Source organism: Pleurodeles waltl, chromosome 9 (assembly GCF_031143425.1).
Source record: "Pleurodeles waltl isolate 20211129_DDA chromosome 9, aPleWal1.hap1.20221129, whole genome shotgun sequence".
Lineage (NCBI taxonomy): Eukaryota > Metazoa > Chordata > Amphibia > Caudata > Salamandridae > Pleurodeles > Pleurodeles waltl.
In genome coordinates this window covers 912,817,682-912,830,160 of record NC_090448.1, presented here as the reverse complement: position 1 = coordinate 912,830,160, position 12,479 = coordinate 912,817,682, and the positions used below count along the sequence as shown (strand labels likewise).

Genomic DNA, 12,479 nt, shown 5'->3' with positions numbered 1-12,479 from the left:
TGTTCACAGACAGCACCACCGCCATGTGGCACTGCAACAAGTAGGGCGGAGTGGGATCCTTTTTCAAGAAGCTCTGCGTCCCTAGACGTGACTGAAACAGCAGGGCATATCCCTGGTGGTTCAACATCTGATGGATTCTCTGAAAGTCAGGGCATACAAACTCAGCCAACAGTGCTTAGTCGATCACAAGTGACATCTCCATCCAGAGGTTGTGCAAGGTCTCTTTCACCAATGGGGAGAGTCTTGGTTAGATCTGTTCGCATTCGCAGAGAATGACAATGTCAGGAGTATTGCGCATTTGAGTTTCCAAGGCGGCACTCGCTTGGCAACGCTTTTCGTCTCAAGTGGAGCTCAGGCCTCCTGAACGCCTTTCCACCAATCCCACTTCTGCTCAGAGTTCTCAGGAAGATCAAGAATGACCAAGCCCACAAAATCCTTGTGACTCCAGACTGGGCACAAAAAGATATCTTAAGCTATTGAGCATTGCCATGGATTCTCCAATCAGACTGCCTGTTTGGGAGGATCTTCTGTCGCACCAGCAGGGGAGGGTTCTCCACCCAAACCTGTCCAGTCTCTGCCTTCTTGCATGGGAATTGAGTGGCTGCAGTTGACAGCTTTTGACCTTCCGACCCCGAAGTCTATTATGTTATCTTGGCAGCCAGGCTTCCCTCCAACAAAACAATATATGCCTGTTGATGGAAGAGATTTGTAGCATGGTGCACACACAAGTATGTTGACCGCCCTCTTCCTGTGTCTCTGAGGTTCTTTTGTTCCTATTTTCGTTGGCCCAGCAGGGCTCTGCTTTGGGCACTCTCAAAGATTATTTGTCTGCAATCTCTGCTTTTTTACGGCTGCCTGATCAACCTTCTTAGTTTAAATCGCCTATTGTAAATAGGTTCCATAAAGGCCTCACTTGTATGTTTCCCCCATTCCCCATTCATTATGCCCCAATGGGATTTAAATTTGGTTCTGACATTCGTTGTGTGCGTTCCTTTGAGCCTCTCCAAAATTGTCATGTCAGGCTTCTCACTTTGAAAATAGCTTTCCTTGTGGCCATTACATCTGCCTGCAGGGTGCAGGCATTGTCATGTAAGCCTCCCCAACTTTCTATGTATCCTGACAGTGGTATTTCGCCCACTACTCCCTGGATAGTTGGGTCGGTAGGGGCAGGCACTTTGCCTGTTTGGTCCTGCAGGACTTTCTGGTGTGATCTTGGTTCACAGACCCATCTCTGGGGATGGTATTGCTTGGGTGCCTATTCAAAGGTAAGGAATCTGCAACTAGATGTCTCTATCAGATGTACAAGTTACTCACCATTGTTAATGCCTTATCTGGTAGAGACAATATCTAGTTGCAGATTCCTTACTGACACACTGATCCTCCCATCTCTGTGAACTTATTTCTAGGGACAGGGATTTCCCCTTTCAGGGCCCTAGTTGTGATGCACCAGTGGTCAGTGTTATTCGTGGCTCTCCATTACTGTTGTGGAAAGTCATGAAAAGAAACTGACATCAGCGCTCCGGGGTGGCGCCTATGTAGGACCTGCAACATCATATTTGGCGCATAAGTCGGTGATGCTGGAAATGGAGCCGATCAATGCCACCTAACGGCGCACAGACTGACACCTGGGAGAAATTCAAAGGTAAGGAATCTACAACTATTGTCTCTACCAGATAAGGCATTACTGAAGGTAAGTAACTTGTCCAGTACGACCGTAAGTGAGAAGGAAAGAAATTAGAAGTTTTTTAATTAATAGTTAATTATTTTTAGAATTTACGTATCTCGCCCACCATGCAGGCACTGCAACTGAATAAAACCTCTTAATTTTTAAATAAAGTAGATGGGATGCCTGATGTTTCACATGAACGTGTACTTCAAGATTTCCTTGTACCTGTTTTCAGATTTTTTTAAATTTTGTGTATGTATTCTTACTGCATCTGTTCACTGGTAAATTTGCATCTGTTATTTTAGTTCAAGGTCTCAAGGACTTGGTGTGGTTACCGATAGAGCAATATCGGAAGGATGGTCGCATTGTAAGAGGATTCCAGAGAGGTGCAGCTTCGTTTGGTACTTCTACTGCAATGGCAGCCTTGGAACTCACAAACAGAATGGTTCAGACAATTCAGGTACATTTACCAATTCATATGCCCTCTCCGGATTTCAGCTTCATCAGTTTCATAGTTTGCAAAACAACTAATCACTCTTGTCAGGAAATGTGCAGATGTGTTTTTTTTTTTTTAAATATTTTTTTTAAATGTTCACTAAACAATCAAAGGTTTACAGGTCCAATGTTCAACATTATCAGTACATCTCCAATAAAAAGCGCCATACTGACATTATCACTATAAACCTTCCCAAATTCCCCCCAGCTGCTCTTGGACTCGTAGCCCACCGTACCCCAGGCAGTCAAGGAGTCACCCACCCTCATTCAACACCTAACATATTAACATCCATGTACATGTATGTGCAACTTGTCCACCCACCCAACTTCTCTCACGCTCCAACGCTAGTGCCCCATTGGAGTTGTCAGGTGGTCTCATCCCAACATAACATCTCCGTTCATTCCTCTTCCCCGTCTCCTCCGGTGTAACATGCGCTCCCACTCAGCCAAGTCATCCAGAAGTTGTCATCCCTCATACATTCTTCATCTCCACCTCTTCTAACCCTGCCCATTTCAGCATATCATATAGCCATTCTTCATATCTAGGGGGCCCTTTGCTCAGCCATTTAATGGCGCTATGACTTTTTGCCAAAAAGAGTCCTAATAAAACAAATTTACAACTAAGTTTTTTTCCTTAGGCATTGGTACTAGCCCCAGCAGGAGCATTTGGGGCATAGGTGTTATTGCCCAGCCTGTGGCCCAGTCAAGGTTCATTACTATGTCTCTCCAATACATTGTTAGGGATGGGCATCTCCAGACCATGTGTGCTTCTGGGCCATTGCAGCATGGGCAGTTCTGTTCTGATCTGTTGGGATTCATGTGATGTAAGGTCTCTGGGGCCAAGTATATTCAGAGTGTAAAATGATATTGTATGAGTTTAAAACACGCGTTAGGGCTCACTCTTTTAGCCTCCTGATTAACTTGTCTCCATTCCCACGCAGTCAGCACATCTCCCAACACGTCTTCTCATCTCGTCTGTGCCTTAGGTGTTAATCTGGGGAGGTCTTTTTACAGTGCCCTCTAAATATTTTATATAAAGTCAGTTTTCCCCTGTTTTGTCCAGCAACCTAGTCAGGGTGTGCAAAATCGGGGGCTCCTCTGGGAAGTTAAGACATAGTGAGCGTGCCATTACTGATAATTTAGCGTATCCTAAATATTGTCCCGTGCCCAGCCCAAATGAGTCAATGGCATAATCCTGTGTGATAAACTGTCCACCCAAATACAATTCTCCCAGTAAGTCAAACTGCTGTCTTTCCATTCTTTTATGGACATTGTTTCCTGCAAGCCTAGCAAACTGCTTTTTTTTGTAATACAAACTTTATTGTTTTTCAAATGTATAGTGACATTTCCATACAGACAGTTCATATAGTTAAGAGGATCTTCAGGTATAAAACATTGGTAATGTCCTACTGTAGTAGCAAAACCATCCTGCTACTGCTATGCAAGGATGAATTGCATTTAGGTTATACTGGCCAGCCTTGCTGTGTTTCTAAGATGTTTGCCTGTCTTATCCTACAATTAACACCCTACAGCACATCATCTCTCCCCCCTCAACTTGGACATCTCCCTATAATTACATTCTCAGCCAAACATGTGACCATACAACCTGGTGATGTGCAGGAGAATCATTAATGTCTCTCAATGCCGTGGTACATGAACGATATGGCAGTATCGAGTGACTCATTGATCCGCACATCTCCATGGGTCCATGTTTGTCCATTCATACTAGTGATAGTGTCTGCATAAGAGATGGTCTGTGGAATCCGTACATCCTGGATTTCCTGCCCTGTATGTAATCAATATCTCTGTCAATAACATTCAATGCTTTGAAGGACTCCAATAAGTCATCCTACTCCATAGTAGTCATTTTTGTCTGCAGGCCCCTGTACTTCTATCTGCAGAGAGCTATACTTTCAGCCAACCCCCTCACCTCTCCACCTCCTCCCGCTGGTGTTGTATCGAAGGCACCATCGCAGATTTCCACCTCCTGGTCAAGAGGTGTTTGGCCAGTAACAATGACAAGTCAGCAAATTGTGACAACACTTTCAGGTATCTACTGTGTCCCATACTGTACATCGCTTGCACAAACTCATGTATTGGAGGTTCCGTGCCTTCTGGTGCCCAGTACCACCTAAAGTAGCATGAAATGTTGGCATGTGTCAAGAACAGGGAGTTTGGTATTTTATGTTTGTTTATGAAATCTGTGTGGTTCAGTAGTATGCTATGTCTAAACAAGCCAGCCTCCAGTATGTGAGAACTATGTGGAGCAAGAGAGGAGCTGTATGAGGGGTGGTGGATCCAGGGGAAGTCAGGCAATATAGCCTGCCTGTATCTAATAGAGTCTGCGAGTAGCCCACTTCCTGTAGGTTCACCTAGCCCACCAGTAGAAAAGCCACTGCATTTACGCCACTATACAGAAGGCTTTGAAATCTGGGGCTCCCAATCCTCCTCCCCCCTAGGGCACATATAGTTTGGCTAGTCTTACCTTTTGCCTACTAGTACTCTACACTAGATCTATAAAAAGTGTGTTCAGTACCTTATAATAACTGTCAGGGGCCAATACCGGCAAGTTTACAAAGTAATAAAGAATACATGGTAGCATCACCATCTCAGCGTGTGTTAGACGACCCGCCACAGAGAGCAGAAGCGTGATCCATAAACTAATCTGAGATCTAAGGGAGCTTATCACTGTCTGCAGGTTCCCGTCCAGCAAATCCAATGGTGTTCTATATATCTGTATTCCCAAATATTCTAAAAGGGTAGGTGCCACAGGTATTTCCTCCTCTCCGAAAGGCAATGTCTTTTCCATTGCGTTTTCCTAAAATGAGAAAGCGTATGATTTAATGCCGTTAATACGAAGGCCTGACAGGGACTGAAAATCAGAAAAACCTTACCACAGTAAGATTCCAAAGGGGATGTTTTGTGTATAGTGTGATATTGTCTGCATAAAATGATATTAAATATATCACTGGCCCTAATGATATTCCCAAGTCCACTGCTCCCTGCTAATTAGGCTGCACCAATGGGTGTAAGGTAATTACAAATAGTAAGGGGGACAGTGGCCACTCCCGTCGAGTGCCACAGGAGATATATGAGGGATCTGAGATACATGCTCCAATATGTGCTCTTGATGTAGGAGAGGTATATAATAGCCGGACCCACGGGACATAGGGCGAGGGGACTCCAAATCTATCGAGCATGTCAAGCATGTAGTCCCACCCTAGGGTGTCAAAAGCCAGGCAAAGGTCTAATGAGATACAGCCAGCTCTCAGGTGTAGGTCACGAGCGGAGTCCATTATATGATACAATCGTCTGATGCTAAGGGAAGTGTTTCGTCCAGGAACAAATTCACACTGATCCCTCTGAATTGTTTTAGACAATAGTGGGAAGATTATGTGGGCTAAGACATTGCTTAGAATTTTATACTCAGTGTTTAATAGTAATAGTGGTCTGTATGAGGACATATCAGTCGCAATTAGGAAAGGGGGTTCCCTTCCTAATTAAGAGTCGCAGTCCCACGTATGATTGTTTTGTGTCCGCGAATGTAGTCGCAAAACAATAGCAGTTAGCACCTGTTTCAAACTGGTGCTAGCCCATTCGCTGTGAACGGAAGCAAAAATATTATTTCAGAGCAGACAGTGGTCCTACGGACTGCCTGTTCTGAAAATATGAAAAGAAACTTTAAATTTTTTGTATTTGAAATGCATCTAATTTTCCTTTAAGAAAAATGGGCTGCATTTAAAAAAAAAAAAAAACTGCTTTATTTAAAAGCAGTCACAGAGATGGTGGTCTGCTGTCTCCAGCAGGCCACCATCCCTGTGAGGGCGGCCATTCCCAATGTGGTCGCAAATTGCGACCTACCTCATGAATATTCATGAGGTAGGTCAGTTGTGACCCCATTGGGAATCGCAAACAGAGTCATTGACACTGTTGTACATCAGGTTTTGCAACTCGCAAATTGTGAGTTGCTCTGACTCGCAATTTGCGACTCACAAAACCTGAATTTTGTACATGTGGCCCTTAGTCTTTTATTGCCTCTTGGATTTTGCCTGGCATGAGTGGGGTCTTGAGAATCACTTTGTCATTTGCGTGTAAGAGGGGCAGGGACAGACCCTGTAAGAACAACTGGATCTCTCCAGTACCTGCTGGGGGATGGTCCATTGACAAATTCTCATGATATTCTCAAAACACAGAGTTGATATCAAGTTGTGTATCTACACTCACCTGCTGTGGAGTGACTATGTGAAGGACAGGTGTGGACGAAGGCGTCTCCTTGATCATTTGAGCCAGGAGCATGCCAGGTTTATCTGCTTGCTGTGTGTTATTTGCAAGTATGCTCTATGATCTATAACATGCAGGGATTCGGGGTGCTCCACATATTCAATTCTGGCCGTCTGTAAGTCCGGAGAGCAGGAGGTGTCTGTCGCCAGGGATCCAAGACTGTCTTCCATTCGGACAAGGTCTCAGATGACCGTCGGGCAGGCTCCCACCATGGCGCCCTTTGTTGTCCCCCTGACCACCACCTTAAAGGCTTCCCACTCTATTGTTTTCTGTAAAGTATGTGTCTATGGCCATGGCTAGTGTACTCTGGAATGCCCCATCCTCTAGAATCTGTGTCTGTAATCGCCAAGTAGGCACTGGTGTATGTACCCGCCCCCAGGTTAGTGTCACCTTTAGTGGTACATGATCTGATTGGGTTGTCTCTAAATATTTTGCATGCGTTATATGAATTTGGAGAAGAGTGGTGCATAAAATGCGATCGAGACCGGCATGTAGCATGTGCGGAGGAGAATAAAACTAATATTTTTGCATACCGTCATTGTGACTACACCACACATCTGCTAACTTCCAACCCTGCACCTAATTCTGTAATGCCTTTGCTTGTCTGATTGAGCTGGTACCTGGTAACGAGGGCTGTGAATCGTCCAGATGAGTATCAAGAACAATGTTAAAATGGTCCCCACAGGATCCAGGGATAGTGTGACCACTCTGCTAAGACAGTGGACAGGTGTGTGAGGAATACATCTTGTTCTGAATACAGGGCATATATGTTTCCCATCACCACCGGCATTCCATCCGGTGCACCCCATAGCAGCACATACCTATCATTTGTGTTGATTTTAGTGTCTTGGAGAGCCAAAGGGACCTCTGAGCGAATGACTTGCAGCCAGACCCGGGCCCACCATCTAGATATATCAAATCATATCCTAATCAGATGTAAACGATATCCACAAAGTAAACTGATGCCCTTGATATGTTCTTATCAAGAATGGACCACTGTATATCGATAAGATGTAACAGGTGTTGGAGTCATTACTCAGCAGTGCCTCTTAGGGAGAATAAGTTCTCAGAGTTCTAGTTGGGTCTTTCTCTGTACCGTCCAGACTGTCAATCGGTTAAAACCGCCAATAGGGATATGACCCCAATCTCCTCCTCCCTGCCTGCCTGAGAATCTTCTCCCATCTACCAGATTATACGGACTTGTAAGAGTTTCAATGTTACAGCTTGTTTGCTGTCTTTGGGGTGATGAAGGGAAACAGAGCAATGCTGCCCTCAGAGTCTGAGCTGGAGGTGCCATCTGGTGAGGAGGCAGTGTCGGGGGGGTATTGAACGTGAGCCCTGGGAGGGAGTCGGCGGTCTGAGGGCTTCTCTGTCCTTCCCAGACCTGCTGTGGGGTTAGAGCAGCTCTCCTCTGAGTTTGTCGTTCCGAGCTTTGACGTCTTCTCCATGATTGTTGCTGCTTCTTAGGCAGCAGCAGCTGAGACATTTCCAGTCTATGTGAGAGTAGAAAGTGCTGCTCCAGCCAGTCCCATATTACTTCAGGCATCTCAAAGAGGGTATAGTCAGGAAACAGGGAACACGAGCGTTGCTGATCATGATAGGTGCTGCCTGTCGGGCACTCTGGAGAAGTGCATCTCGATCTCTGTAATTTAGGATTTGGGCCACCACTGAGCACAGTGACAATTCAGGTTACGGCTTCTTTGCAGGGACACTGTGAGCTCTTTCAACCATAAATAAAGCCGAGAGCCCAGTTGGTGCCTCTGTCTTCAGACAGTCCTTGATATATTGTGGGGCATTCTGCCCCTCAGTCCATTCCAGTAACCCAATAAACCGAACATTATTTTGCCTCTCCCTACCCTCGGCATCCTCTGCTCGTTCTTGCAGTGCGTCCACTTGGCACTGAAGTTGCATGATTGCTAATATGCTTTCAGTTTGCAAGGGGGTCAATAATAGACTTGTTAGTTTTCACTCTACACTCTAATTTGTTATGGTCGTCCTTGAGTAGGCTGAGGTCAGAGGCAATAGTCCCCAGGCACTGTTCAAGCGCTGATCTAGATTCATGGATTTCCCTCAGGATCACATTCAACTTGTCTGCTGGTAGGTCCATATTTGTAGGTGGGATGAAGTGTTCAGACAGCGACACAGGGAGCTTTGAGAGAGTGTGGGTCGAAGTCGGGGATATTCTTTTGGGTCAGCATGTTTCCCCGTAGTGAGACCCATGGTGTTGGGAATTCAATTCTGCAGACTCAGTACCAGCCAAGTATGGCTCCGGTTTGCCAATGCACTTCAGATAATCTAGGCAATGCAATTGTTACGGAGTCAGCGGCCTCTAGTCAGTGTCCTGAAACATAAGGGGTTCCTTCAGATCTTCCCTGCAGACTACAGAAGTGAATGCGGGGTGATTCCACAGGGCACTCACCGTGTTGCGGTAACTGTATTTGACTAGACTGGCTGGGTGCATAGGGTCAGATAAACAGAAGCCCTGTAATGCAGGTTGTAGTGTTCACAAGACAGAAATGTGCCATGATGTCCCTCGCTCCTTCCCACTGTATGCAGGCTCCCCAATCTCCGAAGCATCAAATCAGGTATGGGCTAGGCCTCAAGGCGTTACAGTTGCCAGCTTACGTGGTCTCTGTGACTCATAGGCCTGTGTTCTTTAAAGCTATGGAGCTCTCCATGTCTAAACAGCCAATAATTACATGTGGGGCCAGTGCCTTTTTACTTATGTCACCTCTGAGGCTAACTGTTCCGGTATGCTCATTTTCGGCTGATATTTGTTCCCGGCTCCCTGGCTGATCTTCAGCCTCGCCACTCCCCGGGTGCACCTTATCAACTGCTTCACAGCGCCTCTCTAACCTTCAACCACAACATCAACCGGTCACCTGTAGGCGATGCTGGTAGCTGACTCCACTGTTTTTGTCACAGCCGAGCCTCATCAGTTGGCAGCTTGTTATGGTAGTCCTTGGCTGTTCACCACGTCTCCTCTCAGCTAGTGACTCTAAGGCAGGAGGGCACGGCCTTCACAAACACTGCTGCGTGGTCCTCCCGGTCTCCCCCAATTGTGCACTTCTTTATATCTCACAGTGGCATATCCCTTCCATATGGGGCCTGTCGTAACACATGGGCTATTGTCTGTGTCCATACCCCACATACTTGTCGCACCTAGATGGGCATTTGTCCTGTAATTGTGTGACACCCATGAGCAGCAATGGTAGCTATTGTTCTCTATATGTGCCGCTGGGAAGTTTTTTTTTCCCCAGTTATCTTCACTCTCTGGCCAAAGAACCGCATGTTGTAAGTGTATCGCTACATAGTAGAGTTCCAGGTTGGGAAGTACAATCCTGCCCTGCTCCCAGGTCTGTTTAAGTGTAGCAAGGCTAACCCTCTTTCTCTTATTGAACCAGAGTAAATCCAATATCAATCCGTCCAGAAGTGTGAAATATCTAGGGATCTCATCTCATTTTGTAGCACATACAGACATCTAGGGAGTACCACCATGCACAGACATGGTTTAAGGTTTTAGTGCACCAACTGCGTAAAGTTAACTTATTACACTATTTAAAATGCCATTGAATTGGATAATAGTAGCTTCTGTTATGTATGGTGCATAGATATTAAAGGAGTGCAGCATGAAGCTGTATTTGAAAACAAGTTATTGTCCAGTAATATGGAAGGTGAAATTAATTGCTGGGTACCTTTACTATCTTAATGACAAATACATATATTTCTCCCAATCCATCAAGATCCCAGTGAAAAATGACAATTTAATAATTATAATTGATATGATTTGACAAAATGAAAGACACACAAAGACATTATTATTTTAAAGTAAGGAACGCATGCAGATGCTGCACCTGGAATTAGGTTATGTTTATGTTTCTTAAGGAGCCAAGAGCCCTCCAAAACTCTTTGTGTCTGCACCAACCCAGCTTCTCAGTTGTGGTTAAAGCTTAATAAGGAACACCAAATGAAAGATAGGGCAGGTCAGTTATAAATTTAATAATGGTACCTCTAATGCAGAGATATAATTAAAGTTTTAATAGAGATATCCGTCCACTGTACTCCATGTTTTACATTGTAGGACAGTAATGTCCCACACACTGCATTTGCCTAATGGTTACATCGCATAGTATGTGTAGGTGGAGTTAATAGTGTTTGTGGTCCAAATCTATATATTGGCAGTAAGCATACTCCATTGCAATGGTGACAAAGTATCATTACCTCCAATATAATGGTTCATCTGTCGAATTTAGATGTGGGTGGACCATAGTTTTGCAATGGCGAAGAAAGCTCTGTCTCTGCTGTGGCCAAACCTGTTTGAGGGAGTAATGGATTTACTGCCCAACTTAGATGGGCAGACTTAAAGCTTTGTTTTTTTAGTCCCTGTCACTGCCAGAAAAACCTTAGCGGTGATGGGTGATAAAAAAACTAAAAAATCCCTCTCACCATGGGAGATAGCTCCCATGGTGAGGGATCATTTTTTCATTTTCAAAAAGAAAATCCTGCTTTGGGATTTTTTTTTTAAAGTAAAAAAAAAGTTTGATAGACTGCTCCATCACATTGAAGGAGCCATGAGTCAAACTTAAAAAAGCATTGACAGGCATCACCTTGATGGCAGTTCTTGCCAGTGCTTCAGAAATGACCGCAGGCTCGGTGGTCATTTCTAAATTTGGCGGGCGGCACATCTGCCAGGGTGCCTGAGTTATTTATTCTGTTACCCGGGCAGAGAAACTGTCCCATAGCAACTTTTAAATCGGGCCCTATATACTTTACTGTACAGTGCTTTTAACTGTAGATTCCTCACCTATAGACTATTCCCAGGTGCCAGACTGAATCTGGAAACGTTTACAACGCAATTTACGAGGGCTCTGGTAGGTAGGTAGCTCTGAGTGGCTCCATATTGGCTTTGTTCTGTTTGGAAGTGACAAACCAGAGGTGCAAATAAATGCCACACGTGTGCACTGACATCAGTACCTTCCTTTATACACTTTTGAGTGCTTTTCCAGAACTCTGCTTCCCTTTCTCCTTGTTGGTTTGGCAAGAATTTTTTTACTCAAAATTCTCAACCAGTGTGCCAGGGAACTATTACCTTCAATAAACTACAGGACTTAAACCAAGCCCAGACTGTTGCAAATAAATGTCTGTGACACACCCACGCAAGTTATGCCTTCTGTAATTGGGCTTGAGGAAGAGCTCCAAGTTGTGTGAGGAATGCACCTTCGTGAATCTCAAGGTACTCCAGGAACAGAAACAACTTGGTATATTGCTAAGTACCTGAAGAAACTGTGAAAATCCTGCTTGAAGTTGAAAGCGTGAACCTGCTTCTGCTTCCAAGGCTGTTCTTGCAACAGGTCCTTGTTTTAGTCTAAGCCTTTGGGGAAGTCCAAATCAAGTTGAAGCTGAAACACAAGAGAACGATATGGGACTCGTCCCTGACCTGATGCTCTTACTCCAGAGAAGTCTCAAGGGCATCAGTGTTGGTTCAGCAGTTGGTCCCGATGCACCCTTGGTTCCCCAAGTAAACAGTGATGCCTCAACAAATCTAGGCCTTTAGGGAAGGCCACTGTGTGGATGTCTGGGACTGTTCCAGCTCTGGCATGCGTCCGGGCTCCAAGGATCCACAGGGCCCTCTGGTCAGGTTACCTGAGGCAGATACCTCCTCTGTGCCATCTGTGCCTCTGGACCCACTTCGAGTTCTGCACTGGCTTCAATGACAAATTCTACTCTGATTCCATAATAGACCCCTGGTCCTTTCAATTTCATCAATGGCCCAACAGCACCGGAGGAAAACCTTTTACTGATACAGGTGTCCCACTCCGTGCCAGACTCATCTCAGTCTTGATTGAGGTCCTATCCTGTTGCGGTTCACACATATTGAGATAGAACACTGCCTCTGACACTGAGCCTCCCTGAGGTGATCCACCAACTTTTTGGCTCTGACTCTGCACTGTCTGCTAGCCTTTGGAGATGACAGTGGAGATGATGGGGATAAACCCTTTATGTTGATGACAATCTCCACATTGATTTGCAGGAGGCC

At 45.1% G+C, this 12,479-nt stretch overlaps 1 protein-coding gene across 2 annotated transcripts in view; it reads left to right on the top strand.

Moving 5' to 3' along the window:
• The window catches only part of ATG2B (autophagy related 2B), an 860,766-nt gene that overhangs the window by 759,241 nt on the left and 89,046 nt on the right, over positions 1-12,479 (top strand). For both annotated transcript variants that reach the window (XM_069208269.1, XM_069208268.1), the window contains exon 40: positions 1,972-2,126. In XM_069208269.1, coding sequence (XP_069064370.1) covers positions 1,972-2,126 — 155 coding nt within the window. The remainder of the gene's footprint in view (positions 1-1,971; positions 2,127-12,479) is intronic.